We start from the raw sequence: 15,034 nt of genomic DNA, 5'->3' as shown, positions 1-15,034 counted from the left end.
CGTGATTAACTTTCCAAAAAAAGAACATCGAGAGAAAACGGATTATAAAGTGAGAGGGACCTTCAGGGAGTAACGTTCGGGTGACATTATTCAAGATGTAAATACAACAGACCCCAACAAACCAGTGCACTGGGGTGAACATTCTTTTCGGCGCTTTCTCCCTGCAAGAGGAACACATTTAGCGCCACCCCCGTTTCCTCGCGCCCCCCACCCCAACGTCACCCAATGTCCCCCCGCAGCCACACTGTGCCCTCCCCTCTCCCGCCACCCACCGCCAGGACAGGTCCCCGCCAGAAGGGGCTGGGGGGGTTCTCCCAACCATTTCCTACCTTCCATTTGGCCTCCAACTTTACCTTAGACTCTCTCCAACCTAATTCCCACGTCCCACAGCCCATCGGAGCACCCTCCACCAAACCCCCCCAGAAAGGTGTCAGGAGAAGGCAGGGAAGAGACCCCCCCAGCAAGGTCTACGGTGGGGGAAGGACAGCAAACCTCAGACAAGGCAGGCGCAGCTGAACTCTACAGGCAAGGTCTTATTGGAGGCAAATCCATGAGGAAAATTAAAAAAAAAAAAAAGTAAAAACTAAGTGATTAAAGAAGGGTGGGAGGCCCTCAACGCACTAGTGCCAATGGGCAGGGGGTGGCACTGGGGGGGCTTTAAGGTCCCTTCCCACCCAAACCATTCTGTGATTCTGTGATAAACAGCAAAGAGGTGTCCGGCACAAAAAGCAGCAGCTGAAGAATCAAACCTGAGCTTTCAGTTAAAAAATACAACGTTGGATTTGGATTAACTTGACTCTGGAACGATCCATTGTCCAGAGCAACCTCAGAAGGGCTCAGGCCCCGAGAGCTCCGGGCCGATAGGAGGCAGGAGAAGTGTCCACCTTCCAAATGAACAGATGGAGAGGCTGAGAACTCACAGATCACTCAAAACAGCAACACAAAAAAAAAGAGAAATCAACAGCAGCAAGAACCCGTCAGTGCCTGGGGAGGAGGCGAGTGCCAGCACACCTGGATTTATCAGGAACAAACGGTGTCAAACCAATGTCAGCTCCTCCTGCCGCGGGGAACGGACCTTCACGCTGCCGGGGAGCAGAGGTGGAGCATCGTACGTTGAGTAACGTCTCTGTTTCACGTGGTATTTTCAAAATTAATTTAAGGAAGGATAAACCTACCACAGGCTCAGAACAACATTGTTCTGAGAATACTTATCAAAGCTAACCACGAGTATCAACGTGGACGGAGGAAGGTTTCTCCCCAAGGTCCAGATCTCTCCAATATTGCTGTTCACCAACCAGATGATGTCAGAAAATACACTTCTTAAAATTGCAGGTGGCGTGAAACCAAGAGTGACTGCGAGGATCAGCATCCCAAGGGGCTTTGTCAAATCGGAGAAATTGTCTAAAAGGCATTAAATTCCCCAGGTGGAGCTGAGAGGGTCTCCCTGTGGGCAGTGTCATCCTTTGCCGCGGGACAGGACGGAGCTGGGATCAGTCGGCAGCTCTCAGAGAGGGATCCGGGGGTGAAGGTGGATCCCAAACCAAGGAGTCAGCAATTCCCTGTTTCTGAGGCAAGGCCACCACGGGGTTGAGTCAGATGAAGGGACAACCCTACGGAGTCCTGTTTGTGCTCCCCCAGCACCCGCCGAGTCCCACATCCAGCCTCGGGCACCGCTTCTCAGGAGAGAGTCCAGAGGAGCACGAAGATGGACGGAGGACCAGAAAACACCTCAGAGATCTACAGTTATTAAGCCTGGAGAAGAGGATTTTGCTGTGGTTCTCCAGTTTGGAAAGGGGCTGCTGCGGAGGAAGGGAGTGACCCGTTCCCCTCGTCCTGGGCATGTGCCAGAGGTGGGGAGCAGAGGAGATTGGGGTACAACTTCCCAAGGAAACAACAACAAGGAAACAACTTCCAACTCTAACCATTCTACGATTCTGTGGAAGGGACAGGCAAAGGCTGGAACGCGCTGGCACTGAGAGGGTTCTACAAGCTGGCCAGACACACACTTCTCAGGAAGGACAGACATCCTGACCCCCAAAGGTGGGTGATGGGTCTCCCCTTGCCCGTTCCCGTCTCACTGGGGACCGCACCAGGTTGTTCCTGCCCCCCCCGTGCAGACCCCGGGCTCTCCCGGACCCCCCCGGGGGCTCCTTCGGGAACACAACTGGCCACGACACCGGGTCCTCGGTGCTCCCAGCAACGCTTTCACTCTCCTGGTTCTCCTGCTCGTTCTCTCCTGCTCCTTCCACCAGCCTCGAAAGGACCCTCCTCACCACCCACCCTCAGTCTTGCTGGTTTTGGGGTGTCTCTGCCCGTAGCACCTTCCTTTCTCCCTTCCTGCTTCCTCTCGCTGGCCTGATGTTTTAATTTAACACCAGCTCTGGGCTCCGTGTGGATGATTCATAATTCTGCCTTTCTATTCCTGGACCGCCTCCTGTCCAAAATGAAGCCTCAGCTTATTCCCCCCCCCCGGCACTTCCAGTGCGTACCCACAGGCCCAAGCTCAAATGATCCAAGAGCTGTCACTAATCCCGGCTTTGTCCCCTCTGCCCCCAGGTTCTCGCTGCTCCATGGCTGGGGACGTCGCTTAGATCCCGTCTGGGGGTCCAGGATCCCGTCTGGGGGTCCAGGACACCGTTCAGACACAGGGACCAGGGCTCAGGGAACGAACTCTCCTCCCCGTACCCTGGCGCTCCCAGAACCCCCCCAAAGCCACACAAATTACAGTCCCTGAAATAAAGCCTTTATCACCCGGCACACACGGACCCCGGGCTCCCACTCTGCACCCTCCCCCCAAAACAGTCCATATCGCCTAAAATCGTGCCTCGTCCTTATTCAGCCAGAACGTTGCTGCTAAAATTGCCCTAACGCCCCTTTCTTAGGCAGGCCGGTCCCCCTTCGAGCCCCCCTCGGGGTCCCCCTCCTCTGTCACGATAACCATGAGCTGCTCGTCTTCCCCCCCCCAGCTCCTCGTACATTCACATCCCTCCTTCCTCCCCACGCTGCCGCCTCCTCTCCCTCCTGGACCGGGGCACCAATCCCCGCTCCCAGCCCCCGGACTCCAACCAAACGCCCCCCTGGTTTGTGTACTTCATGTTTGAAACGAGCTCTCTGCAAACAACCCAAAATCCGCTTTATTACCCTCTTCCCAACGGCTCCTCAGAGCTCTCCTGCGCCTCTGGACTCACCACCGACACCAAACCCACCTCAGCTCGGACGAGCGCCGCGTTAAACCCCCGTCCACGCCACCGCTCCCCCCTTCCCTCCAGCATCTGCCCCTCGGCTTTAAACCAGCCACCGGACCCCCGCGGCAGGGCTGCCCCCATCCCGGGCGCTCACGGCGGGTCCTGCGGCAGGAACCTCCTCAGACAAGGCTCGAGAGGGACGGGAACAGGCGCCGCAGAATCACCCCCAACTGTCCCCTAGTGCTTTCCACCCCCCGGCACCCATTGCCGCCGGCCACTGAGTCCCCCCATCCACCTCCATCCACCTCTGGAGACTCGCTGGGGGCTCACCTGAGAGCCAGACCCCTGGCCATCGGGCTGGGGGGTCCCTGCTGGGCTAAACGCCCAGAGCAGCCCCAAACCAGCAGCAGGAGGCAGGCGAGCAGGGACGCGCTGCAGGGAGCACGTCAGGGGCTGACAGCCCCGCTGGCCACCGCAGCGAGTCCCCCCACGAGGTGACCACTCCGAGGCCGGTGGCTCCCGGCCCTCCAGGACCACAGTGAGCCCAGGAGCTGGGAGGCAGCAGCCCCCCTCACCGAGGGGATTCCATCCCCATCCAGATCACGGGGAAGGAGCGAGACCTCACCAGTGACCCCGGGCGGGAGCTCCCAGAGCGACTCCTCAGCGGCTCCGGGGCCGAGATGCACCGAGGACACAGAAAACGTCCCTTCCCCGCCATGCGGCACCAGCTGGGTCACTCTGCTCCATCCAGGCATCTGTTTTCTCAGGATTTGTAGGAATTTGGGAACAGCGGGAGCCTGGTTGAAGCTGGACGGGTCTGTAAGTGAGGGGGGCAGGAGGGGCAAGCAGAGACAGAACAGGGCTTAATCGCACGAACCTCCTCTCCACAGGGAAGCTAAAATTATCTTGATTTTCAGCCTTTCTGCCTCAGAAGGCTCCTTGCTCTCACCACAGCACTTCGGAAAATCCACCCAAAGAGGCAGACCCTCGAGGTTCAAAGCCCGGATGATGGGCAGGTGGCCGGGGCAGCTCTTGCGTCCCTCAGTTTCCAGTTGTTGGGCTTTTCCATCAGCCTTTCAGCCCGTTCCTGCTCCCCTGGGACTCAGGGCCGTTGCCTGCACCCCTCTGGCATTCGCTGAGCAGGACCGGGACTTCAGCTCAAGGGCTGCCACCCCCTCGCCCGGGGCCACCAGGATCATCCGCTCTTCCCCAGGGTCCACTTCTGGGGAGGAGAGAAGGTGGGACCCATTTCACGTCAGCCAGACACCCAGAAACACAGCTTAAGGTCCAGACTAGACATCGTTTAAACCCAGTTTGGCTGCCCAAATCAAGCACAAGTCCCATGCCCAGCTGTGAGCAGCCAACCTGGATGCTCCGATGCCTCTTCTCCTCACCTTGGGGACACTCCAGAGGCGGCGAGAGCCCAGCGCTGCCCGAAACTTGAAGGTCCCCGCACAGAAAGCGGAGACGTTCCACCAGGAGCTCTAGGAAACCTCCTGAAAGGGGACAGCAACGTCAACTGTTCCCAGATCGATCACCCAATCCCAACCACGCTCCAGCTGCTGCTGCCGGGTCCTCACCAGGCAAAGTGCTGGAGAGGGAAAGCGCAAGGAACGGTCCCGGCCACAAACCAAGGTCTCGCCCCACACCGAAGTGGGGGACAGGGTCAGCGGGACCTCAGAACTGTCCCCAAACAAGCAAAAGGCTCTGTGTCACCAAAGGGTGAAACCTCCCGCTGGCAGAAATGGTGAGAGCTAGGAGTCACGCTGGGTCAAAGGAGACTGGATGAGCCAAGGGCAGAGCGAGGCAACGAGGACCCACCGCACGGGACCCACACCGAGCTCCAGAAAACCCACCCATGCCTGGCAAAGCGCTTGGAGAAACCACCACACCTGGAGCAGCGCAGGTTCCTCCCCGGGCATTTCCCTGCGCTGCTGTCACGGGCAGGACGGTCACTAAATGGACCTTTGCTGCCCCTCACAAGCCCAGACGGGTCAGCACTGCCTCCCCCCAGCCTTGACCCCGCGTCACCCCCTCCTTGCTCTCCCGCGGTCGCACCGTGACCCGGCCAGTGGCTGAGAACTGGTCCAGCCACCCCAGGCAAAGCTCGGCTTCCACCAGCGCGGTTCCCTGGCCCAGATCACGAGTGCTGGCACAGGGGAGGGCGGGCAAGGAGCCACCAGGTGGGAAGAGCCACGTTGCCCCTTCCAGCAGCAGCCACGTGTGTGTTGGGTTGAGGTAACTGTGAAACTGCAGCCATGGAGATCTCCCGTGCTCTCACCCAGGCCACATCCAAACCCCGTTATCTCCCTGCAGCACACGTCCACGTCCCCATCTTTCCTCCTTGGCCACACTGGCAGTCCTTGCCCTCCACATACCCCTCGTCCCATTGCTCCCCTCCCTGATCCAGAATCCCTTCCCAGCTTTCCTGGAGCCCATTGAGGGACTGGAAGGGGCTCGAAGGTCTCCCCGGAGCCTTCTCTTCTCCAGGCTGAAGCCCCCCAACTCTCTCAGCCTGTCCCCACAGCAGAGGGGCTCCAGCCCTCCCAGCATCCCCGGAGCCCTGTCCCATCCCGGCAGAGGACATGCAGCCCCCGGGACACCCAGCTCCAGCCCTGCAGCAGGGACGCGGTGACAGCTCCCAGCTCTGCTGCTCCTGGGGCTCCCCAGCTCCTCCCGTCACATCCCACCGCCTGTTCCCGCGGTTTCCCAGCCTCGGGAACGCACAGGCAAACACAAACGGGGCAATTCTGCAGAGTTCATGGAATTAGCAGGAAAAAGCCAGCTAAGCAGAAGCCGCTCCTTTCCAAAGGCTGTAATTTACTGGAGGCTGATTCAGCTGAGCAGGGACACGCCGTCCAGCCCCGGCAGCGCGGGGCTCCCCGAGCCCAGGCAGGGCTCCAGCCAGCCCCGATGCCACCGTCCTCCAGATCCCGCACCAACTGCAACGCCCGCCTCACGTTCTGTGAATCAGAGCATCCCAAAGCGGTTCCGAAGGACACTGGACAAGGATACGGAACAGAGCTGTAAAACTTGTGCTGGAGGGGACTGAGAGGACGAGGCTCAGCCACTTCAGCTCATCAGAAAAGAGAGACAGAAAAGTGACCTCATTAATTGGTACAAGCGGCTTCAAATGCCAAAATACCCAGTATCAAAGAACGGCTTACTCTTATAGAGAAGTGTGAAAAAGAAAAAAAGCTCCAGGATCTTGGAGACGTTTGGAGATGGCTACCGAAAAAATGATGCTGATTATTAACAGCAAGATGCCTCACGATGGAAGAAAACTCCTGAAGTAGCAACTGCATCTCAAAGACATGCCTTAACCAGCTCCTTCTGTTGGCTGAGTGGGAAACGGCCAAAATCCCGGGATGAAAGGGTTCACGCCGAGTGAATGCTCCAGCCTGAACCCCAGAGAGGAGCCGGGACCCGGCACAAGGCAAAGCCAAGGTTCAAGGGCAGTTCCTGCCCCACAAAGCCGGGGGCAGAGCCCCTGCTCAGGTACCGGCACATCCTTCTCGGGGCTTTCCTCATCCTCCGCCGGAGAGGGAACGGCTGGGTAACGCGGCAGAAAGCCTTCCCAACCTCATCCCGCTCCTTCAAACATGGAGAGGAACCAAGAGAAGTTCAGAAGTGCTGGAGGGGTGCGAAAGGGCAATAACGGGAAAAACACACACTCCGGGTGAAGCCCTGACTGCGCTCACCCCAAGAGAGGGGCTCCTGCTCCCGGGCCACCAAGGAGGTGGTCTCTCCACCTCGGTAGGTACCTGTCACCGTGGCTGAGAACCTTCTCCAAGCTTCTCCTGAGAGCTGAGCCTTTAGAGGGGCTGCAAGACGCGTGCCCGACAGCCACCGTCAGGGAAAAACTCCTATCATTTGGCAAAATATCTGCTGAGGGATCTCATCCACCTCCCACCTCCTCACTCCTGGCCGTCGGTACCTCCCGCCCACAGCAGACCCCTCTGCAACCTCCTCCTCAGCTCCATCATCCTCCTTCATCCCGGCACACTTCCTCCTGCGCCCATGGGACCCTTGCCAGCGTCCACTGCCCCCATCCTTCGGGACACCCCCGTCAGTGCCCGTGGGACCCTTGCCAGCTCCCGCTGCCCCACGGCACCACAGCCATGATCCTTGGGGAACCCCCATCGGGACGCCCATCGGCTCCCGCTGCCCCACGGCACCGCAGCCCCCGTCCCTTGGAGAACCCCCTTCGGCGCCGCTCTCCCCACCTGGAACCCGTGCTTTTGGTCACTTCTCAAAATCCACTTCTACAAAAGAAATTAAGTGCTGTGCAATTACTGTTCTAATTACAAATGCTATTAATATACCTCTGTCTGTAGCCTGCTCAGGGTAGCACAGTTAGAGGTCACATTCCTCACGAGCAGGGGCTGTTCCAGCCTCAGAACCAGAGCTGCGCATCATTTTGCTTCATGCATCAGTCAAACCCTCTCCAGAGCTCGGCAGCTTTGCAGCAAGCGCTGAAATCTGGCAAAGACACAAGCCCGGGATGAGGGAAACGCTTCTCGCGAGCCCCCTGAAAATCTGTCCAAATTTGGCGGTTGGAAACCACCGAGAAGCTGTGGGTCCTGCCGCAGGAACCAGCCAAACCCACCCCCGGCCCCAGGGGCTCCCTCCGGACACGGGGAGACCGGAATGAACCTGGTTTCCCTTTCCTCCCACGGCGACACCGAGCACTGGCTGCGTCGGGGCAGTTTTTGCCCCATCGTTGACTCCAAACTCTTGTCCCTCCTCAGGAAAATGCTCCTTCCCCGGAGCCGTTGGGGCGTCCAGGGCTCCCGGCTCCAGCCCACCCAACGCCACCCCCCTCCTCGGCACCGCCGCCTGCAGCACCAGCCCCCAAACTGCCCCAAAACTGCCGGGTTTCTGTACATCCCCCCTCCCTCCCACCAGCACCACTCTGGGGGGGAACCTGCACTGGGGAACGGCAGCCCCGGTCCGGGGGGGGCTCGGGCACGTCGCCGTGGGGAGGAACCAGCCCTGCCTCAGCCCCTTGTGAAAACGAAGGGATTGCCCAGAGAAAGGGGATCTGGTGAGAAAGCGTGAGCGAGTCCGGCAAAACCCAGCCCTGTGTCGGGGAGCTGATGTGGGACCCCACGGGCAGCTGCCACCCCAGGTCTGGGGACAAGCCGTTGTTCTGGGGACAAGAGTCTGATCTCCCCACCCAGACCAGAAACACACCAACACACAAAACCCTCCTGGAGCAGGTTCCGTATCAAGCCCAAAACACAGGGCTCAGACGGATATTCCCTTCCAGACCCAGGCACTCGAAGAAACGAGAACATCTCCAGCAAAATCCTTCCCGGGTTTAATTACCCACCGTTAATCCCGTCTCTCAGACAGACTGGGTACTGCCCCAGCTGCGGAACGACCACGCACCCGTCACCAGGCCCACGATGTCACCCGGGGGTGGGGGCAAGCGGGGACCGCGGCCGGGATCAGGAAATCTGTGGGTTTCCTGCAGCTGGGAAGGAAGGGGAGGGGGAGGCGGGGAAGGAGCAGAGGAGACCGGAGGGGTCTGTGGGGGGAGCAGGCTGAGCCCCCGAGGAGACGCAGCCCCCCACCGGGGCCGCTCCTCGCCCCTCGTCCTCGTGCCGGACGGGACCGCAGGGGCTTTCGGGAAGGCCCGGCCGATGGCAGCCGCCTGTGAAAGCATCTTGTTTCACACCTTCCTCCGAGCAGCCGGAGAAGGCAGGCACCGCCAGAGAAGTTGCTAAGAGACGCACCTCCACGCGACTGCTCACCAGCGGCTCACACGCGGGACGGGGCGCGGGCGGCGGGCGAGGATGAGGAGGGAGACAGGCACCCCACACCCCGGGAACCGCTCTGCACCCCCACGGCGGGGGGACACAGGCACCCCACACCCCGGGAACCGCTCTGCACCCCCACGGCGGGGGGACACAGGCACCCCACACCCCGGGAACCGCTCTGCACCCCCACGGCGGGGGGACACAGGCACCCCACACCCCAGGAACCGCTCTGCATCCCCACGGCGGGGGGACACAGGCACCCCACACCCCGGGAACCGCTCTGCACCCCCACGGCGGGGGGACACAGGCACCCCACACCCCGGGAACAGCTCTGCACCCCCACGGCGGGGGGACACAGGCACCCCACATCGCAGGAGCTGCTCTGCATCCCCATGGGGGGGGCCCTGGGCACCCCACACCCCGGGAGCTGCTCTGCATCCCTGCAGGGAGGAACACACAGTGCAAGGAGCAGAGATGTGGCTCTGCACCCCCCCAGGGAGGCAGACCCTGTGGGGCGAGGGGTGAGGGATGTGGGGTGCTGGGGCAGGGATGCGGGGGTGCCACCTCCCACTCTGCCTGCGGAGGTGGCCCCGAGACCAGCGGGGGTGTAACAGGCAGGTCTCATTTCAGTGGGTCGTCTCTCCGTCCCACAACACAGGAATCACACGCCGGATGAGAGCGCGCCATCACGGCCACCGGTCCCTGGGGTCTCCTGCTGCAGCCGGTGCCAGAGGCGCGAGGAAGAGCTAAAGGAGCCCCCCGGGAACCCCCTGAGATGGTGTCCCCCCGCCAGGACCACCCCGACCTCCCCAGCTGGAGCCCCGACGCCCGGGGCTACGTGCTGTGCCAGCCCCATGTGCCCCCCACTCACCTCCAGCGCCACCCCCTCCCCTCTTCACCCCAGCAATTCCATTAATCCTAGAGCTTTTCTGTGGCAGGAGAACTCACAGAAATGGGGGGGGGAGGGGGGGGAAAGCCCCCTCATTTACTGGTTTGACGTTCGCCCCGTTCCGACCCCATCGAGCACCCTTCGTCCTTGCGCCCCGAGACAGACCGAACGAATTCCCCGGTTGATTTCACCCCCTGGACTGGCTTCTGGTACCCTCCCTTTCACTCATTTCCAAAGGAATCACCCCAAAGAGTGATTTGGGGCCCAAAGATGGCCCAGACCATCACCCACCATGGTGGGGCCACCTTGCTGGGGCCAGCGTGCCACCCTCCCGCCTGTGCCCAGTGGCGGGAGGGTGGCACGCTGGCCCCAGCAAGGTGGCCCCGGGGCTTTCTCTGCTCAAGGGCAAAGCCGTGCTGCAGGAACCGGGGGGGTTCAGGATGCCCGGAGCCGCCCCCCCGGCCCTAACGCCGGGCTGCGAACCTCCCCCCCCCCCCTCCCCGTCCCCCGCTCCATCCCCGCACCCGGCTCCCTCGGCCCTTCCCTTCCCCGCTCCCGGGGCCCAGACCGCAGTTTTCTGCATTTTTAATTTTTGCCAGGATCCGGCCCCGCGCGTCCCCCGCCAAGGACGGCCCCGGTTCGGCTCCCCCCCGGCTCCGCAGCTCCCGGCGGGGCGGAGGACGGCGACCGCCCCCGGCCCTGCGCAGGCCGCGACCACCGGCGCTGCAGGCCGCGGCGCCGGCCCGACCCCCGCGGCGGGGGCGGCTGCGGAGTGTCGTCGCGTTGCCCCCCCCCCCCCCGCTACCTCCCGGTGCCCGCAGCCCCGCACCGGGCCCAGCCGGGCCCGCAGGCCCCGGGGGGGGCGCCGCGCCCCGCAGGCCCCGGCCCGCCTCGCCGCAGGCCGCGGCCCGGCCCCGCCGCGGGGGTGGGGGTGGGGGGACCACCGGGCAGCGCGGTCCCGGCCAGCGGAGCGGTGCGGAGAGGGCTGGGCTCCCGCCGAGCCCCCCGGGCGAGGCCGCCGCCCCCGGCACCGGGAGCAGGTGCGGCGGCCGGCGGGGACAAAGGGCAGCGGTTCGGCTCGGCTCGGCTCGGCTCGGCTCGGCTCGGCTCGGCTCGGCTCGGCTCGGTTCGGTTCAGCTCGGCTCGGTTCGGTTCGGCTCGGCCCGGCCCGGCCCGGCTCTCCTCGTGCCCCCCGGTTCCCCCCGGTTCCCCCCGGTTCCCCCCGGTGCCCCCGGCCCCCCCGGCCCCGCCGCCTCACCCTCGATGGAGATGACGTGCTCGCGGATCTGGCTCTGCAGCGCCAGGTCCTCCACGCGCTCGATGAGGTCGTAGATGGCGTAGATGTTGGGGTGCACCGACTCGAAGCGCCCGATCTCCGCCCGGATGGCCGCCGAGTTGGAGAGCCCGAACTGGGGCGGCGGCGGCCCGCCGGGCTGCGGGCCCGAGGGCCCGGGCACCGGCACCGGCACCGGCCCGCCGGGCGCCGCCAGGCTCTGCTGCTGCGGGCTCTGCCCGGGCCCGCCCTGGAAGTTCATGGCGGCGGCGGGCGGTCAGCGGCGCGGGGCCGCGGGCAGCCGCTGCATGGCGGGGATGCGGGTCCGCCGCGCTGCGGGATCGGCCGCCCCCGCCCCGCGTCACGCGCCGCCCCCGCCCGCGTCACGGCGGCGGGAGCGGGACCGGCCCCGGGGCGGGGCGGGGGGCGGCCACGCGCGGCACCACGCGTGTCCCCCCACCCCCGGAACGGGCACCCCCCCCCCCACACACACACACACACCGCCGTCCCGCGGCCACCCCCCCCGGGGACCGGACGGCGGACGCGGACCCCCTTTGCCCCCCCGCCGCAGCCGGGGGACACGGCTCCCTGACCCCCCCCGAACTGTCCGTCGCCCCCCGGCAACGGCCAGACACGGCTCCCCGTCCCCCCCGCCCCGCACCGCTGCGACACGCTGCCGCCGCACCCCCCGCACCCCCCGCCCGGCCCCGCCGCCCACGCGCGTCCCGAGGGTGATTCCGTCCTCCCCGAGGCCACCGGTGGGGCTGCCCCGCCGCCGCGGGGGCCCCTCTCCCACCACCCCCCGCCCGCAGGGGGGGGGACCCCCGGTGCAGGCTGCGGCGGCGGCGGCGGGGCCGTCCCGGGGGACGCTCGGGGACCGGGGGGACCGAGGGACGCGGGGGGCGTCGGGTGGCGGGTCCCGCTAACGAGGCCGCCGGCGGCCGCCCTGCCCTGGGGTCTCCGCAGCCGCCACCGCCAGGCTGCTCCCGTCGGGCCGGGGCCGTGAAGCCCCCCCCGGGGGGTGACCGGGAGAGGCGCAAGGCCACCGCGCCGGCAGCACCCCCGGCCCCCGCACCCCGGCCTGAGGCCGCGGGGCCGCCGGGAGCGAGCGAGCGTCCTCCGAAAAGCTGAGAAACCAGGAAAACGGCATCCCGAGCCCTGGCGGATTAACGGAAAGCGGAATTAGGGGGAGGGAGGCGCGGAGCCGAAAAACGGGCGGCCCTGAGGGAATCGAGACCCCAAGGAATTTCTCCCTCGGTGCCACCGGCACCAAAGCCCCGAGGGACGGCGGTGCTGGGGGGATCGGGGGGGGGGGGTTGGGCGGGCTCCCACCCACCACCCTTCTTGGAGGTGGTGGTGGGAAGGGCTGGAGGAGGAGGATGAGGAGGAGGAAGAGGAGCATCTCCGGAGGGTTTCTAAGCAGAGCCGCCCCCCCCCGGGCGCAGGGTGCGGGTGGCAGCGGCACATCCCTGCGCCTCCCTCCTTCGGGATTCCTGGAGAGCGCGTCCCTGCCCCGGGAGAAGGGGGTTTTCAGGAAAACGCTGTTCCCAGGGTCTTGCTGAGAGCCCCCGGACACCCCCCGTCCGTCGCGGTGCCGGGGTGAACCTCCCCGCCGCGCCCCGGCACCTCGGAGCGTGGCTGAGCCGCAACCTCCGCAGGAGCCGGGCTGGCTCTTCCCGAAAATGCCGTTCCCAAAGGTGTACCCCCGACTGCGCCCGCTCGGGGCCGGGGGCCCTGGGGTCCCTGGGGTCCCTGGGGTCCCTGGGGCGGGCACACGGGCGGCAGAGCCCGGGCCACGCACGGAGCCTTCTCTGAAGCCGGTTTTTGGTTTGTGTCCCTGCTCCCGTCGCGGCGGCAACGGGAAGGGCTGGCGGGGGGCGAGACCGGGCGGGCCCCTCCGGAGGGGACGGATGGGGGTCTCTCCCCGCCCCCGGCCTGTCCCACAGCAGAGGGTCCCTTCTCCGTGTCCCCTCCCACGGGCGCTTCAGTGGGAGACGTGTCCTGGGGGGTACGGACCACGTCGACCCCCTTCCCGCCCAGCCCCCCCCCCCCCCGCGGCCGGGTTCCTTTCCCCAAAAACCTCCTGGAGCCACGTGCCGAGGGTTTCCCCGCTGCCCACGCACGGAGAGACGGAGCCACCCGGCGAGGCTGCCCGGCGGGTGTCTCCCCGTTCCTCCAGCGTTAGGAACACGTATTTCATCATCCCCGAATGAGAAAACCGCTTTGATGGTTTTTCTGTCCAAAACAGCTGCCCTGGGGCCTTTCCCTCGGTCCCCGCGGAGGAGGGGGCCGGGGGAGGCTGCGGCTCCCACGTGTTTCGGGATCGTGGTCCCTGCACCGTCACCCACGAAGGCTCCCGGCGTTTTCGGTAACACCCGGAAGGCGTGAGCCGCTGCAGCCGGGGAATTTCCAGGGCTCCACGGGGAGATTCCTCCATTTCCGTACGGTCTGGGGAGCACAGGCAGGAGTAGTCTTTATTTTCAATAAATATATGTACATAGAGACATACATACACATGGGTTTCGCTATTTTCCCTTTCTTTCTTGGAGAAGAAACAAGGAAAAAAAGAAGAAAAAAAAAAAAAAAGGAAAACAAGAATAAAGAAGAAAAAAAGAAAAAAGAAAAAAAAAGAAAAAAAAAAAAGGGAAAATAATCCATTGCCTTTGGCTTTTCTCCGTATCTCTGCGCCCCAGCAGAGCACTGGGGTGAGCACTGGCCAATGCTGGGTGAACAGTGAAGCCTGAAGAGATGAACCTGAGCACGGACATCCCCCGGCCCACGGACACCCACGGGGCTGCTCCTCCCAAAGCTGCTGCTCCGAGCGCCGTCCCGAGCTGCCGCCGAGATCCCACCCGGACCCTCCGCCTCCCGCTGGCTCCTGAGGTCCAGGATCCGGAGTGAACCCTGTGGTTCAACCCCCTGCGCTGGATGGGGCTGGTGTCATCCCTGAGTGTCCGTCCTACAACCAGCCATCGTAACGGGATGCCAATCCATCGGGAGAAAGAGGCGATAATCCCGGCCATAACGTGTTTGTGCTGTCCCTCAAAAGGCTTCATTTCCTTGAACAGAGAAAAGTCGAGCAAAATCACTGAAAGGGAAAGACTAGACTGAAAAATATGAATTTAAATGCAAACCCCGAGCGGAATTTCTTGGATGACCAACAAAAAGGGATGGACTTGAAAATCCATCTTGAAAGGCCTGGCGCCAGACGTCCGATCTGGGGCTGTCTGGGGTGAGGGGCTGGTTTCGAGTAATGTCTCCCCCCATCCATGGAGTGGGGACGGGGCTGCTCCATGGGAGCCGGTGGCCGGGCTCAGCGGGATGTCTCCTGCCCAAGATGGAACCTCACATCAAACTTACTCTCTCGCAGCTTTGCTCCAGCGTTTCCCCAATTAAACGCCAAAGATAACGCCCGCCGGCTCTTTTTCTGAGCAGGGCATCCGTCGGTGCCACCGTCCCCCGAGCAGCAGCCGCCCCCTGCCCGGTGCCAGCGTCCCCTTCTCCAGGGGGCTATGGGACACCCCGGCTCCAGGGCACCGTGGGGTCTCATCTGTGAATCCCCCCCAGGGACCCCTCTGTGGGATCGGGACCGGTTCCTGACCCAGCACAGAGGGTGTTGGGATGAAGCAGGAGCTCCCCAGAGGTGCCTGGGCGAGACCCTCGGGCACCGGGGGGCAGAAGGGACCGTCACCCCCTGCAGAACCGTGCTGCTCTGGGGAAGAGGGGGCTGGAGGCTCCTCCTTCTCCCAGCTGGGCCAGGTGGGAGGAAGCTGGTCCAGGCCCAGGAAAAGCCACATTCCCCCCCCAAACCCTGTCCGAACCCCCACAGCTGGGGACTATAAGGGCTGGGGTCCTACGCTGGTCCCCCCCCTCGGCTCGTCAGCGCTGGGGGGACCACACCGACGTGAGCCAACTCTAATAA

At 63.8% G+C, this 15,034-nt stretch overlaps 1 protein-coding gene across 6 annotated transcripts in view; it reads right to left on the bottom strand.

Annotated features, from left to right (window-relative positions):
• AGAP3 (ArfGAP with GTPase domain, ankyrin repeat and PH domain 3) overlaps positions 1-11,374 on the bottom strand; it is a 109,123-nt gene extending 97,749 nt beyond the window's left edge. For 4 of the 6 annotated variants that reach the window (XM_074157785.1, XM_074157787.1, XM_074157790.1 and 1 more), the window contains exon 1: positions 11,098-11,374. In XM_074157785.1, coding sequence (XP_074013886.1) covers positions 11,098-11,374 — 277 coding nt within the window. The remainder of the gene's footprint in view (positions 1-11,097) is intronic. The other 2 variants (XM_074157786.1, XM_074157789.1) reach the window with 2 other exon arrangements.
• Between the last annotated feature and the right edge of the window lie 3,660 nt (positions 11,375-15,034).

This window comes from Numenius arquata, chromosome 12, assembly GCF_964106895.1.
Source record: "Numenius arquata chromosome 12, bNumArq3.hap1.1, whole genome shotgun sequence".
Classification (NCBI taxonomy): Eukaryota; Metazoa; Chordata; class Aves; order Charadriiformes; family Scolopacidae; genus Numenius; species Numenius arquata.
The sequence above is the reverse complement of the archived record's forward strand: the minus strand, read 5'-3'. Positions and strand labels throughout refer to the sequence as shown.